This window comes from Muscardinus avellanarius (assembly GCF_963383645.1).
Source record: "Muscardinus avellanarius genome assembly, chromosome: 1".
Taxonomy (NCBI): domain Eukaryota; kingdom Metazoa; phylum Chordata; class Mammalia; order Rodentia; family Gliridae; genus Muscardinus; species Muscardinus avellanarius.
In genome coordinates, this window is record NC_137786.1 from 222,140,100 (window position 1) to 222,157,314 (window position 17,215).

At 34.9% G+C, this 17,215-nt stretch overlaps 1 protein-coding gene across 1 annotated transcript; it reads left to right on the plus strand.

Moving 5' to 3' along the window:
* Nucleotides 1-8,991: 8,991 nt before the first annotated feature.
* On the plus strand, nucleotides 8,992-9,930 carry LOC308259777 (olfactory receptor 4P4-like; the record flags this gene model as incomplete). Its single annotated transcript, XM_080691032.1, has 1 exon — nucleotides 8,992-9,930. One exon carries the CDS (start codon nucleotides 8,992-8,994, stop codon nucleotides 9,928-9,930), a length of 939 nt encoding a protein of 312 aa, XP_080547158.1.
* Nucleotides 9,931-17,215: the final 7,285 nt, after the last annotated feature.

Below are 17,215 nucleotides of genomic sequence, written 5' to 3' on the forward strand. Positions count from 1 at the left end.
AAGACATTTCAGAATTCCTTTTTAGGGCTTAATCCTGAATCAGAGAACTAATCTGGAATGATACAAAAACAAAATTACAAAGAAATAGAAGAAGTAAGTTCAAGTGATATATAACCGAGTAGGGTGACTGTAGTTATCAATAAGGACTGCATATTTTAAAAACAGAAGAGGGGATTTTGAACAATGCCAACGTGAAGAAAAAATGTTTTAGTTGATGGTTATGCTAATTACTGACTTCATCACACATTTTATATATGTATTGAATGATCACACTATACCTATAAATACATATACTGTTATTAATCAATTTTAAAAAGTCATATACGGCCCATGAAAGAGTCAGCTACAATTCACAGTTCAGTCTTTTAAAAATATGCTCAGATCTCTCCTGGTTTGACCATGTTGGTTTGTTTATATCAGTTTTGCCCTTTCTCAAATCCATCTTAATTTGATTTTTTTAATCTTGAATGCTATATATTTCTCCCTGCCCTTTGGTTTTCAATCTAAGTCTAGTGTGCCTCCTTTACATAAACTAACAGGAAACCATCTAGCAACGGAGAAATGTAACTTTTTTGTATTTTTAATACTTTTATTGGTGCATTCTAGTCTCACATCATAATGCAGTTCATTGTGATAGTAACTTACATGCACACAATACGGCACTTACTGAGCCTTTCCTTGGCTCCGTCTCCACTTCCCCCTTTCCTGAAAACGTATCTTTTAGGTTCCTTTACTCAGCATTCTGGGGAGAACATAGGAAGGTAATTTTTTAAATAACATTTTAACTGGGCATGTTAGTGAAGGCCTATAAGCCTAGTATTTGGGAGGCTAAGACAGAGTGAGACTATCAGCAACCTATCAAAACCCTGCTTCCAAACAAAAAATGAAAAGGGCTGAGGGTATATCACAGTAGAATTCCCATGAGTTAATTTCTCAAACAATAATAATAATATGCTTCTACTAAAGAAGATGGTCCTTCAAAAATGGTCTCACTTCATTCTCAACCTAAAATAAAATCATTATAAACTTTCTGGACAACACTAGTTTTTTTTTTTTTTTTTTTTTTTTTTTTTTTTGGTGGTACTGGGGGTGGAACCCAGAAGCGTTCTACCTCTGGGCTATACTCCCAGACCTTTTATTTTTATATTTTATTTGGAAACAGGGTCTCACTAGGTTGCTTAGAGCCTCACTAAGTAGCTGAGGCTGGCTTCGAACCCGTGCGATCCTCCTGTCTCAGCCTCCCAAGCGCGGGATTACAAGCGTGTGCCACCACGACCGGCTACAACATTAGTTTTAATATTAGCTTTTCTTCTAGTTCAGGTTAAAAATCTTTGCTAAATAGTCTGTATCACAAAGAGTGTATTATAAAGGTAACTGCCGAAAGACACTTTCTATAAAACAATAAAAATAAGAAAGGAGAAAATTAGTAGTCTTTACATATGAAATATGTGTATGTAAAGCATGCATTGCCACAACGTTCCTCGTTAGTGTAATTGGTCATGAGCTCTGGTCACTACTCGCATCTATACCTCTTGCACACTCCACTCTGCCTTTCCTGTGACCTTCAGCTAACCGTCAGTTGATTTGGGTTTTCATTCCTAATAGAGTACACCAAATCTAGATTCTGAATCCTTAATGGCCACGCCATTTATTGTTGTTACTTTACTTTTTTATTAATTTTTTACAACTGGTTAATTAAAGGAGCTGCCTTAACAAATTTCCTGGATTTCATAGACTAGGTAGCTCCACCCCCATTTCATCACAGCAACCAGTCTCAAACACCAACCACTCCAGCCTTCCTAAGTCATCACTTTAGTAGGAATTAGGAGCCCGAGGCATCTGGGTGACAACTTCAATTTTTCCCTCAATGAAATGATTATTGTGTTCCCTAATGAAAGCATAACCTTCTGTAACTAATTCATAAAATTGAATGAAAGAAAAACAAACTAGGACAAAAAGCAAATATTCTGTATATGGATTTGGTATAATAATAAAAGAAAAAAATTACATGCACATTCTTTTTTCATCTACAATGATTTATTTTGGCTACTAAAGAAACACATCATATATTGGTAATTATATCCTTGAATATAGAATTCCAGCCATGCAGGATATTATCTCTAGTTCTGTTGTTTTAATGTTTACTGAGCCATGGCAACATTGTTTTGTTACATCTCAGTAATGGGTTACATATTCATTTTCCAGGGTGTGCCATGTAAAGTCATATAGAATAGGTAACTAAAGTAATAATTTTTTATATATTAGCTCTATTCTATAGATGCTCAAGAGCAAGGTGTCAGCAGGTTTGGTTTCTCCACTGGCTGCATTTCTGTCTTAGAGTTGGGCCATTCTTACCATGACTTCCCAAGGCCCCCTATCTGTGCTCACATCCCAGGGTCTCTTTTGTATGTTCAAGTTTTCTCTTCATATAATCTATCCAGTTAAATTAAATAAAGAAGTCAAATAGCAATAAATGTTGGTGAGGCTGAAGGAAATAGTCACTTTTCTACACTGTTGGAGGGAGTCCAAATTAGTTCAGCTGCTATGGATATCAGGTGGAGATTCCTTAGAAAACTGGAAATGAATTCAATATACAATCCGGCTATACTACTAACAGCTATATTTCCAAAGGATTTGTGCCAAGACATCCTGCTGCCTCGGCATCTATGTGTTGAGAACCCCCACTCCACATAGTAAAAATCGGCAAAAACGCCCCGAGAAGGAGGTATCGTCTCTGGCCAAAGTACCCCCCACTTTTAGATACCCTTCACTATTATTTCCTTTAACTTTCTACACAAATTGCTCCAGTGATGTGAAATTAGGACTATAAAAAGAAACTGAGTCCGTGGAGATAAACTTTCTAATAATTTGTCTAAACGTCCTTGGCTCTGCTCAACAATAATGAGAAACTGGCCAGAATTCAGGTACTGTGATAAGCACCCCAGCTGCAGCAATCACAAATGGCCTCCGACCTTCATCACTATCTATCAACTCTGGCAAAAGTAGCTCAGTTCAAAATAATTATTCACCCTTGAAATCCTGCCTAAAGACAGAGAGAAACCTTGTGTGTAACCTTAAAGAAACAACTTAGCTGCCCAAATACAATAGACCCAAAGAAAAAGACTGTTAACTTTTACCTCAGTGTGAGCACCCCAGGAGATAGAAAAAATGGCCGCATAGTTAGAAATGAATATGACAGAATAAAGGACAGACATTCTAAATATATATATGTATGAAGGAAAAGAAATACCGTAAGAGTAAGAAAAGTATTTTTGCATGAAGAAGAGCTTATCATAAGAAAGTCCCAACTGGGAAAGAAAGGAATTAGAAAGTTAGAAGCAGGTTGCAGAGAGTTTGTGACAGGGAAGTGGATTCTTTTAATAGGCTTGTTGTTTAAAGAAGAGTGCTCAGCAGTTAAGGAAATACATCTGACAATTAGAACTAAGAACCTTGTGGTGTTGTTTGTGATATTTTGTCTGCCAAACTGTGTTGTGAGTATGCTTAAGCTTTCAGATTTAAAAGATAAGATGCCAACACTGAATCACCACATCTCCCCGCACTTGCTATATGAACTGAGCCCAAAAGATGGAAAGTTCCAGGAAAAGTTAAAGAAGATTCCCCTGAGAAGCTCCCAAGCCTTGACTATCCTGGGAGGCTGCCACCTGGAGCTGCTTATCTGCAAGACCTTGGAGAGAAACAGAAGTTAATTCTTCAAAGGCCAACAGCCAGCTGAAAGACCTCCCCCCTTTCTCTTAACTTTACTGGTGAAGTGTATAAATTTCTTGGGGTTTTCATAATAAAGTGTCATTGGCTCAAGAAGCCTTTGTCCACCCCAGGTTCTTTTCCAAAGCGTCGTAACTAAAAACTTAAGGAATTCATAGAGGGGAAAAGAACCGCTGCAGATAAGGATCTGCAGAACGCCGCCTGCCTTTTGACCCATCTTTCTGAGGCCCCCGACCGCTAGTGGACTTGCCCCCCACAGGACTGAACCCGCCGGTAACAGATTTGAAATCAGAGAACTACAGTAATATGTTCATGGCAGCACAATTTGCATTAGCCCAACTGTGGAACCAACCTAGGTCTCCATCAACAGATGGATGATTACAAAATTATGGGAAATACACATAATGGAATTCTACTCAGCAAAGAAAAAAAAAAACCCCAAAAAACCATGTAATTCCCAAGAAGATGGAAAGATCTGGAGAACACTATGTTAAGTGAGTTTAGCCAAGCACAGAATAAAAAGGGAAATATGTTTTCTCTAATTGCTTGAGCTAGTATTTGAGGTACCCTAAGTGAAGCCAAAGAGGAAGGGTAGGAGACAAAGAAGGCTAAGGTTCAGCAATGGAAATGCTACCTTTGACCTACGTGTATACATGTGAATGTAACACTGTTAACCTGGACACTTGGTACTGAGAGAGAGGAAAATGGGGAGGTTGGGGGCACCAAGTACTGTGGGAATGTATGTCATTGTCAACATGATGATGTAAGACTATAATGTACCAATAAAAATTTAATTAAGATACACTCAAAAGTCTCATTTTAAGTTAATTGCCTCTTTAAAGTCCACTCTCCAAGTTCACACTCTGAGGTACTAGTGGCTAGAGATGGCTTTAACATAAGTTTTGAGGGAACACAGTTCAAACCATATCTATGTACATTCAGGGAAAGTGAATGCTTGAAATATGTGATGTGTCCACTCTGAAATAAGTTATTCAATCAGAACCATGACAAGTGAGAAAACATGATGATGCATAAGGTCTTCCATTGGTCCATGAATTGTGCTGCTTGTAGAACTGTTGGAAGAAAAAGAAAACCCAGCATGTGCTTACTTCTTGAGGATAAATTTTTCTTTCATGCTGGAAGATTTTCACTGTAAACAGCTTGGAAACACAGGTCTGAGTCATCTCTCTGAAAACTGAAACATGCTGGATATTCAATGATGGCAGTTTCCAAATATGATCCCAATAAAATTTTAATTCCTATATAATGTTCTTACACTGTTATATATTCTCATAAAATCTCTGAGGGCCATGATTCTTTTTCTTAAACTTGGATGGATGATTATAACTTCTTGAACCAATATAATTAATATGGCAAAAGTGAACTTGTTGACTTTCAAGCAGAGGTATTAAAAACACATGTTTTTACCTTGCTTCTTTGGGAATCATATTCTGCAAACCCAGCTTTTGTAGAGTTATAAATTCCAAACAACTTTAGAATACTTCTAAAAGGAAATAATACTGCTAAAATTGTGGATGGAAGGAAAATAAAATAAAGAAAGAAAACCCCAAAACCCACATAGCATGACTAAAAGTGGAGATCAGATGTAGATTTTTTTGTTTTTGGTCAACAGGTAGACTAAGGTAAATAGCTAGGTGCACTGACTAAACACGTACATGAGGGTGCTCACATATGATTGCAGCAGCCAGCAGGTGGGCCATCTTCAGTCTTTTGATTTTTTTCAGCTGATACCCCAGACATCATGAAGCATAGACCACCCTCCTCACTATGCCTGAATTCCCAGGACACATAATCCATGTGCATAATAAGTTGGTTGTTTTATAACACTAAGTTTGGGGTTGTTGTTACACATTCATAATAACTATATACATTTGGTACTCTGTGATAGCAGCAGAAATTTGAACCCTACTTAGGGAATGTTCACATTTTTAAGCCATATAATAGCCTTTATTCTTACAACTATGACTGTTTCTTACCTATATCACTAAAAAAGAAGCAGGGCAAAGATCATGACAACATCCATAAAACACATAATCATGTCTATCAACGCTGAATTACCTCTGCAGTGAGCATTTACCTGATGCAGATATTTTAATATTATGTAAATGAGCTATATTTATATATCTTTTTCTCATATCTTCTCCTCTATACTTTTTAAATCTCTAAATATCTGATTAAAATTTTAGCAATTGCCATTAACTTTAATATCTCTATATCATTCGTAAACCCTTTACCTATGAAAATGAAGTCAACAGCTGGTGTGGTACTGCAAACCTGTAATCATACTGTTAGGGAGAATGAGACTGGATGATCACAGGTTTGAGGCCAGCTTCAGCAACTTAGAGAGACCCTATTTCAAAATACAAAAATTAAAAGGGCTAGGATTGTAGTTGGGTTTCAGTAAAAGTTTAAAAGTTGAAACAAAAAAAAATGCACTGGTTGAGGTTTTGTTGATTGAGAATGTCCTCAACACCTATCTTATCTAGTACATTCATGTCTGGAATTTTACTGCTGCAGCCTCTATCTTCAGTTGATGCCACATATTCATGTAGAACCCCAGCCATGTCAGTCCTTGGTCTCTTTCCTAGAGTCAAAATATTGTAGTGATGCGTGCATCTGTGTTTGCAGCAGTACAATTCTTGGTACTTTTTCATTTAACTCTATTCAGACTTTTTTCCCTATCGTTTCTTCAGAATTTGTTTCAACATGAAGCACATGTTTTAGGGCTTAACACTGAGTGAAAGTGAACCCTGGGCTGTGTTTCGACTCCTCAGAGTATAAGGAATTATCAACTTTGGCAGAACTAGTTTGAAGGACCCAAGAGGAATTAAATAATTTTTAAATACAGTTGGGCCAAATTTTCTTTAGGGAGAAGTCTTGTGTCCGAGAAAAAGTAAGAAAGATTTGTGACTCTTCTCTCCCTGATAACCCACTTTACATGCCACTCCGAAATTAAACGGAACATTAATTTGTACATTCCACTCCTGAAATCAAAATGGATGTACAACTTTAGGAGATAAAAACAGAAGCATCTTTAACTAAATGCCAAACATGATTTTTCCCTTTTATTTTAAAAGTCAGGATCCAGAATGTTTATTCTCTTGAAGAAAAACAAAGAAGGTCTTACAACCAGGAATCATGTATGCTGATTAATCACCTGTAAGTAAAATTGTAAGCAACTGACAGGAAATAAATATCACTATAAAATAGAAAAATATTAAGTTTTACATATGTAACATACAATTACCTTTTTACTTTTTCAGATGCTGGTTTGATCACTTGAGAGAAGAATTGGTTTCTATGACATATGAATTAATATTCATATATTAAGAATGTAGAAAAAATAAAAAACAGTGAATAGTTTGTCTTTTGTGTCAGTTTAGAATCTAGTTTACATGAAAGAGAGGAAGAGGGGGAGGAGGGAGAAAAGAAGAAGAATAGAGAAGAGAAGAGATATTAAAACAATGCTGCCTATTAACTCATTGAGTTCTTATGAGTGCATGTATACCATTTTCTTCCATACAAACAGTGAGTTTTCTTTAAGTGCTGTATGAGCAGAATATTGAAGTTATATTAGATTCTTAGAAAAGACCCAGGGCATGCTTAAGAATAAAAAATATGTTGCGAAATTAATGGAAAGTGAATGCATCAGTAGCATAAACTAAGACTATTTAAATTCTTTTTTTTTTTTTTTTGGTGGTACTGGGGGTGGAACCCGGAGGCTTTCTATCTCCAGGCTATACCCCCAGACCTTTTGTATATTTTATTTGGAAACAGGGTCTCACTAAGTTGCTGAGAGCCTCACTAAGTAGCTGAGGCTGGCTTTGAACCCGTGCGATCCTCCTGTCTCAGCCTCCCAAGCACGGGGATTACAAGCGTGCGCCACCACGCCCGGCCTGATTATAGAATTCTAAAAATAAACATGATATTAATTGGTATGCATTATTCACAAAATTGTCATTATTTAAAAAGCAATGTTCTTTACTTAAAAAGATATAAAAGATAATTATTTAAATAATTCATATATTCAATCATTTTCTAAAAATGAAGTACTATGTGTGCTAAGTGCCATTTATGGCTTTCTATTTTGGTATTCTTCCCTCTTTCAGGCAACATATATATTTCGACTTTATGATATATTTAATGAGTACTACATTTTAATTTATCTGTGTCAATCAAAAGAAATAACATAGCTACACAGGCTTCAAACGTTATCATGTTCCGTTTACTGCTTTCCATCATACTGATAGCTTTTATTATTATTTTTATTTGTGGTACTAAAGAATGAATCAAGCAATTCTATCTTTCAGCTACTTTTTATTTTTATTTTTAGTTTTTCTTTCATTTGAAACAGTATCTTGTTGAGTTGCTGAGGTTGCCCTTAGCCTCCTGTCTCAGCCTCCCATGTACTGGGGTTATAGGTGCATGCCACTGCACCTAACTCGATAAATATGTTCTTAGCTCAAGATCATGATTTGGAAGAGACAGATATAATATTTAGCTTTTATGCAAATCATTTAATAAGCAAGATATAATATTTACTATAATATTTAAAAATGAAAGTCCCACAATAAATATATAAAGGTTTCAAATAAAGATGGGTTTGCCAGACGTGGTGGCACACAGTTGTAATCCCTGCGCTGAGGAGGTGGAGACAGGAGGATCGCGCTGGTTCAGAGCCATCCTTGCTGGCTTAAGAGACCCTGTTTCCAATAAAAAAATATAAAATAGGTCTGGGAGTGTAGCCCGGAGGTAGAAGGGCTTCCAGGAACCCCAGTGCCACCAAAATAAATAAATAAATAAAAATAATAAATAAAGATGGGTTTCACCTTGAATTGCACAATACCTCTTCCTGGCTCAATGGTTCCAACATAGCAAGCAGGCAAGCTACTCATGACAAAAAATGCATCCTCCCTAGGCTGACCTTTGCTTCACGTACTTAAGGTGACTGTATAATCTTTGATTATAATTTCAGCCTGTGAGACCATTAAGATTATTTCCTTTCATTACAAAATAAACCCCTGATTAGAATGGCAAATTATTTGGCTCACCTGCTTAAATCAAAGCTAATTGAAATCAATTGATTTGTAATTTAAGGGAATTGAACAAATAACATTTTTACTATAATGCTCATTATTATTCAAATCATACTAAGATATCATGCATATCATACCTTTATTTCCCATTCTGATTGTCTTTTTTTTTTCCTTAGCCAAACCCATTAAACCTTATCTCCAGCATTGGACCATGGAAAATACCAACAACATCACAGAATTTATACTGTTGGGACTTTCTCAGAACAAGAAAGTTAAAACCTTGTGCTTTCTGTTATTCTTATTTTGTTACATGGCTATTTGGATGGGAAACGCACTGATTTTGACTTCTATCATGTGCAGTCAGTTAGTGGACCAACCCATGTATTTCTTTCTTAATTATCTCGCTCTCTCAGATGTGTGCTATACCTCCACAGTGACTCCCAAACTTGTCTCCGACTTGCTGGCAGAAAGGAGTGTGATATCCTATACCAGCTGCATGGTACAGCTCTTTGCCATGCACTTCTTTGGGGGAATTGAGGTCTTCATCCTCACAGTGATGGCTTATGACCGCTACGTGGCCATCTGCAAGCCCCTGCACTACCCCGCCATCATGAGCAGGCTGAGGTGTCATGCCATGGTCACTGCTTGCTGTGCAGGGGCATTTCTGCACTCCTTGGTCCAGTGCCTCCTTATCGTCAACCTCCCCTTCTGTGGTCCCAATGAACTGGACCACTATTTCTGTGATGTATACCCTTTACTCAAACTGGCCTGCACTGACACTTACATTGTTGGAATCCTCGTGGTGGCCAATTCAGGCATGATGGGGCTGGTGATCTTTGTGGTCCTGATGCTGTCTTACCTTTTGATATTATGCACCATCAGGGACTACCCTGTAGAGAACCGCAAGAAGGCGCTCTCCACTTGCAGTTCCCACATAGCTATGGTGGTTCTGTTCTTTGTGCCTGTTCTCTTCATTTACATTAGACCAGCCACCACTTTCCCAGAAGACAAAGTGTTTGCGCTTTTCTATACCATCATCGCTCCCATGTTCAACCCTCTGATCTACACACTGAGAAACACTGAGATGAAGAATGTCATGAGGAAAGTTTGGTGCCAGAAACCACGTTTGACTGGAAGACACATCAGCTGAAAGGTACGTGCACTACTCATTGCAAATGGTTTTCAAGTGGCATTCACCCCAAAATATTAAAGCATAGACCTTCTTATAAAAATACTTATCTATGCTGAGGTCAATTCGTGATATTTCAATTTACTTTGAACTATCTAATTTTGCCTTTATTTACATTTCATATTTATGTCTGCCTCCAATATTTGAGTTATCATTTTCTTCTTCAAGTCCTATTACAGTTTGTTTTGTGCTTTCTTCCTTGGGATTTTTGTAAGTGGATTGCCACGGCTCACCTTTCTGCCTTTCTGATCTTCCTCTACTTTTGTACCAGGATATAATTTCCAACTATATATAAGCTATACTTATATTGATAATGCCACTCCAAAAGAGTCTATTGGTCTTGTTTCTTTTTCTGTGTTTCTCATCAAAAAATTTCATAAATTTAGAATTATATTTTCTATTTTTTAGAGATATTACAACTTAATTTTAGTAATTAAAAGGTAAAACTTATTTATGTACATTCAAGAAAATAAAATTATTTATGTACATAATAATGGTTAGATTTTTAAAAATTGGATCCAGGTGTTGTAGTGTATGTTTTTAATCCTAGTACTCGGGAGACAGGATGATCACAGTTTCATGACCAGCCTCAGCTACACTTAGGCCTGCTGCAACTTAGAGAGAACCTCTTTCAAAATAAAGAATAAAAATTAGGACTGGGAGTGTAGCTCAGAGATAGAACATCCCTGGGTTCCATTCCCTGTACCTCAAGAAAAAAAATGAAGACTTCTAAAATTATTTTAATGAGATTACTTTAAACATCACAAACGTTTAATGAAATATTTGCTCTAAAATCCCCTTTATATAATATTGAAAACTTGGTGTTGGTAAGAGAGTAACCATGTAACATATTGTCTATATTTTTACTAGTGCATTGTAATTAAACATCATAATGAAGTTCAAAGTGATACCAAAATACAAGCACCCATCACTTAGTGTGTGTTTCTTTCCACATGCCACTCCATGGCCTGCTCCTCTCTCCCTGTACACATGTGTTAATGAGAGTGGGATGATAGCTTCATATGAACATGACATTATTTGAGCTGTTTCCTTCATAAATACTTCTTTTACTTCTCTTCTTTCTCCTCTCATATTACTTCGAACCTGCGCGATCCTCCTGTCTCCCTAGCTTCTGCATATTAGGGAGAGCATCTGATGTTTTACTTTTTGTGATTAACTAATGTCAGTTCCATCTGACTGTTCTTCAGTCCCATCTATTTCTCTGAAAATGACATAATTTTGTTCTTCTTTATGGTTAAGTAAAATTCTTTTTTTTTTTTGTGGGTCTGGGGATAGAACCCAGGGGCATTCGACCTCTGAGCTACACCCCCTGCCCTATTCTTTATTCTTTATTTTGAAACAGGCTCTCACTGAGTTGCAGAGGGCCTCACTAAGTAGCTGAGACTGTCCGCGAACCTCGATCCTCTGGTCTCAGCCTCCCGAATGCCAGGATTACAAGCATGCGCCGCCAAGCCTGGCTAGTAAAATTCTATTGTGTACATAATCCATAATTTTATAATCCATTCATCTGTTTATGGACATCTTGACTAGTTCCATAATTTGGCAATTTTGAATTCTGCAGCTATGAATATAGATAAACATGAATAAATATAAGAGAATCTAGTCTTATTATATTGACAATACAAATACAATGGAATGCTTCATTTCTATTCAACACTACCAAAGTACCAATTATTTGACAAGTTGTGAAAGTACAAACAAAAAATATACATTATTGATTAATGTTAAGAAATGACTTAACCAATCTATCATTAGACTATCCTATTTTAAATTTACCAACAGACCATTGAAATTGACATTTACTTGATCTCACGTATTGCATTCATTTAAAAAAAACATTGATTTATTCAATGTACTTGGATTTTTGTGTGCATGACAATTTTATTAATTGCTAACCTACTCACTCAAAGGAAGAAGAGGCAAATATCTGTGTGTTACTAGCAATGTGTGGCATGGGAAGTTCATATTATCTCACATGTTTCTCTTGCATGCTGTCTTACATCTACAGATGAGAGAAATACGGTGTAGAGAAAATACTTAATTCAGCTTATTTTATACATTCAGTGTTTCCACCTCTCTCTGTCCTGTCAGACTTCTAATCATTTGTGTAGTATTTGCCTAATATTACTTATGTCATTATTTATAATTTAAATTATTTTAAGAAATTTTCTCACTATCTCTATTGTCCAAAATATCATTTGCCTTTATGACAATAATTATGCTTACTTGACTTTTCACTTTCCCTTTTGAATTCATGCACTATAGTAGGTATGATCATAGTATTATGTTCCCTCAGAATACAGGGCAAGACTTTAAGAGGCACCATAGATGATATAACAACAATGGTACAGAAGATGAGCGGGAATCCTGACTTAAGAAATTTATGTTCTGTAAAATCTGAAGGAAAATTTGTTTCAGTTTGGTTTAAGGTAGAATTCTAGGACACATATTTATATTAAAATTGACACACCTCTGTGTAAATGCATAAGTACACAGGCTGGTTGTCCTGATAATTCTTAATCCGTCACCTTGCATATTTTTCCTATGGAGATGAGGATTCAGACAATTATTTTCATTGCTGTCCCTCATATCACTCTTCCCTCAGCCTATATGGAATTAGGCATATGAAAAAACACCAGATTGAGTGAAAATAAGACACTCTGTACTTTTAAATATACTTTTATTGGTGCACTGTAATCATAAATCATAATAAAATTCAAAGTGATCGGGACATACATGTGCACAGCACTTGGTGAGCTTCCCCTAGGTCCCACTCCACTCCCTCTCTTTCCCTTACATGGTATTGATATTGGCACTGATGATTTCCTATGTGAACATATCATCAGTTGAAGCATTTCCCTTATCATGTATCCCTAACATTCACAGTATAATACCTAGTTTGCCGTCTACTTATGTAATAGTTTTATTTAAATCGATTTGTTTTAGGTAAATATGTGTATTTAAAAAGTTAACATTATCTTTTTTAGAAGTATAAAACAATATTAGCTATACATAAAGAATAGATTAATAACCCATTATTTCAAAAGTATTCAATATTTTTATTTACTGTCAAACGATGAACACCCTGTGCCTGATAATTACTTTTTTCATTTTATAAAAAGAATAGGGAGTCTTATAGTAATATTTCATAAAAAGTAGGGACAAATTTAAAATTCATTGTGATGAGGTTGCAGTTCTAGACAGTCATTTAAAATAAAATTGAGATGAGTGTGGTGGTACACACTTGTAATCCCAGTACTTGGGAGACTGAGGCAGGAGGATTGCAAGTTCAATCACAGCCTCAGAAAATAATGAGACTCTTAGCAACGTAGTAAGACTGTGTTTTAAAATTATAATAATATAGGATTTGGGGTATAGCTAAGAAGTAGAATGTCTCTGGGTTCAACCCCCCAGTGCACACGCATACAAAAATAAATACACAAATAAAATTGTTTCCTACAATATGACCTTAGAAATAATTAATTCCTGCTACCTATTTGCCATCTAGAATCTGATAGACTGTTAATAACATAGATTTTGATTTTGTAAGTCACTGGTTTTGATGCTTTCTAAAACCATTCCATGAAAATATTGTGTTTTTAAAGTATATATCCAGAGGCACATATGTAACTATCATTTCAGATCTAGACTGTAGCATTTTGCATCTCACTAGAACCTATATACCTGCAAGTATGAAATAACATAGTAGAAAGAACACTAAATGGTAAACAAAATACGCTTTTGCTATTCACTGAGTGCTGGTTTCATCTGATATTTAATGATGTTCTCAGTAATACCCTATTTGTACCATCATATTTGTGTGAGTTGCAGAATGCCTATGCTTTATCTTTCTTCCATCCCATTTCCCACCCTTTATTCCATCAAGATTAGTTCTGTTGACAACCTGGGTGCAGTCCTGCTCTCACTAACCACCAATTTTATTGCCCCATCTGATATAGGCATGACATTTACCCTTGATATTTATCCACATTTGGACTATGAAAGCCTGCATTTCTGTCTATTTCTCCTTCTTCCACTCAGATTTTTCTGAACGCTAACCTGATACAAGTCCATACTATATTATATTTTGCTTCTTTCTTTCAAAATTTAGATGATCTCAAAGTAGGCAGAATTTCCTGATCTGCTATTTGCCCGGAACATTTTGGTGCCTCCAGAGAAAAAGTACTTGAAACCGGGCTACAAAAAAGTTAGAGCCAGAAAAGTCTCAGAGGCACCAAGGACTTTTCATTGAACAACATCATGTGGTGAAAAATTTTTCAGAAATACCTATGGGGATTTATACTTTTTAAGGACATAGTTCTTGTGTTGTTATATAAATTTATATTATGGCCTTCTAATTGAATTTTCTTCAATCAAAGGCATAAAATAAATTATTCCTGAGACTTAAAATATCATTTGCTTTGGTCATAATTTCAAAATATTTCCCTCATTTGGCTGAGGATCTACTTCTTGCATGTGTAGTGATTAGTGAATACTATTTAAGTTCCAATCACCTGGAAAATTCCAGAAGACTTCAAAATAGTTTTAGAAAATTGACCTAAGTGTTTTAATTACTGGTTTTAAATATTGGCATTTTATTTCAATTTTATATATGGGAAAGAAATAACAGACTATCACAGGTGAGACGTCTTCCTGATGCGGCTGAAAACTGATGTAGAATCACTAGGGCATGATGATCTCTAAATTATCTGTATCTTTATTCTTGTTGAATATAATATTCAAATTCATTTTATTCTTTAGTTTATTCTTAAAATTCATTAAAAATTTGGTTAATGCAAAAAACTCTAGAAAATGTCATTTTTAATTATACATTATCTACAAGGTATAATACAATTGAGAATGAGAAGATATTATCCAAAGTTACTGAAATTTTCAATGGGCTTCCCTAAGTTGTATTTTAATGCTTACATGTTCTTGTTGTAAAAAGAAGCCAGTAAATGCTTGCATATCTCTAATAGTGAATAATTTCCTAACTTTAAAAAATTTAGGTTCCTAAAATGACTATATTCATCTGGTTCAGCTAAGGTAAGTTTATAGCATGCCATGTTATGATAATACTGAAGAAAATTGGAATTCATGATGGGGATTCTTACTTTGACCATAAAGAAATTGTTTTTATTATTTCAATAGCATAACCAAAAGGGAACACAGAGTTATATAATACTGTCAAAAAGACAAAATAATCACATAATTTTCCTTTTGTAGTATAAAAGACTAATTGCTAGTGTTAAGAAGTGAATTTTATTTCTTTTGTTTAATGAATTTTCAAGATTGGAATCAATCCTCTTTAAAGACATTAGCAGTTCTCTTAGGGTTCACAAAATATGTGGAAGAAAAGAAGGTTAACTGTGTTTTTCAAAGTCCTTGCAATTTTTTTCTTCATAGAAAAGGAAGATCTCTAGTAGATTTAAGGATACTATTTGAATAGTGTCTATGATTATACTGTTTGATTTCTCATAGAATATTGACAAAAGTGCTCAGATTTAAACTTCTAAGTCAGCTTAAGTAACTACATGAAGAAAGAAAAAGGGAAATATAGTACATTCCATTTAATATCAAACATCTGAATATTAAAAATATTTTATTACCACTGGAAAAAAACAGTTTAAATCAAAACAGCTCACCATCCAGTTAGTGTTATACTCTTCACATTTCTAATACATTTATTGCCACTATTACAATAATTTTTAGAAAGCTGCATACTATTCTTTATATTATTAATGATTTAACATATTTGATAAACTGAAAAAGTTAATCAAGAATCTATCATATGCTTTATTGCCACTAATTATCCTCACCTGACTGTATTCACATGTACCTTTTACCTCTGCTAACAGAAATGACCATAGTAGCTTGTTCCCTCACAATACAGAATGGGATTTCAAGAGCTATTTTGTATTGAACATCTATGTTGATCTAGAAAAAGAGCAGAACTCCAAGCATTTTCATTCTGCTAAAACTGCAGAAAAATTATTTTGTACTGCTTTTGAATTGAGAATGATGAAACATGTGCATATATAACTTAAATACCCAATTAGCCCTTACCCGATCCCCATCCCATTCTCTCCCCATCCCTCCTCCCCATGCTTGACTTAGTGATTGACTTTGATATGTTTGTTAAGTACATCCTGTGTTTTAGAGAGCTTCCCTCTTCCCTCCTCCTATCCCCTCAGTTAGATCACCTTAATTGCTCCTCTATAGGATCTCCTTATTCATCTAGAGTCCCTCCTGTTACCCATTTCTCCCTAGCTTTCACATGTTAGGGAAAACATCCGATTTCTTCTTTTTTGTGACTGACTAATCTCACTTAGCATAATGTTCTGTAGTTCCATACATTTCCCTGTAAATAATGTGTGTTTTTCTTTATGGCTAAGTAAAATTCCATTGTGTACATATTACATATTCCACAGTTTTGTAATCCATTTATCTGTTGATGGACATCTTGGCTGGTTCCCTAGTTTGACAATGGTGAATTGTGCAGCTATAAACATAGATATGCATAAATTAGTTTGGTAGTTTGGAAAGAGTCTGAAAGAAATAAAAGATGCAATCACTGAAGTAAAGGCATCAGTTAATTTGTACACATATTTTTTCAAGTACTCTGCATATTTTTCAAGTATTCTTTGCTTTTAATATATAAGACACTATATTAAAATTTCCATTTGAAGATTTTTCTCACATGGTGGGAAAGATCATCTTTTATAATTATTAAATGATTCAAACTGATACATTTTGAAAACATCTACATTTCTGCAGATAAATTTGTAGATAATTTAGAAAATTTTTCCAAATCATCCTAGCAGAAGAAGTTAACCAACAGATAAGGTACCTGTATTTAAAAATGTACATTGTATATATTTTAATGTATATTAAATCTTTCTTGAAATCTAAATAATATAATTACAGTAATGACTTTTTTCTTTTTGATCAAATTTGCCTTTAACATCTTCTTAGTCATTTTATATAAAGTGAAAAATCTTTAAAATTATTGTCCCTATTGTAAAATTTTTATAATAAAGTTCTAAATAAAATACATAATTTAAAAAGTTTAATTCTCTATGCCAGGAATAATAATTATTATTATCAGTGAATGCACAACAATACATTCTTTCTGAAATTTTTATTACTTTCATTATGCTGCTCATTTTATACCCATTTTGTCTTCTTTATTTTCAGCTACTTAACTCAACTGCTTATAATATAC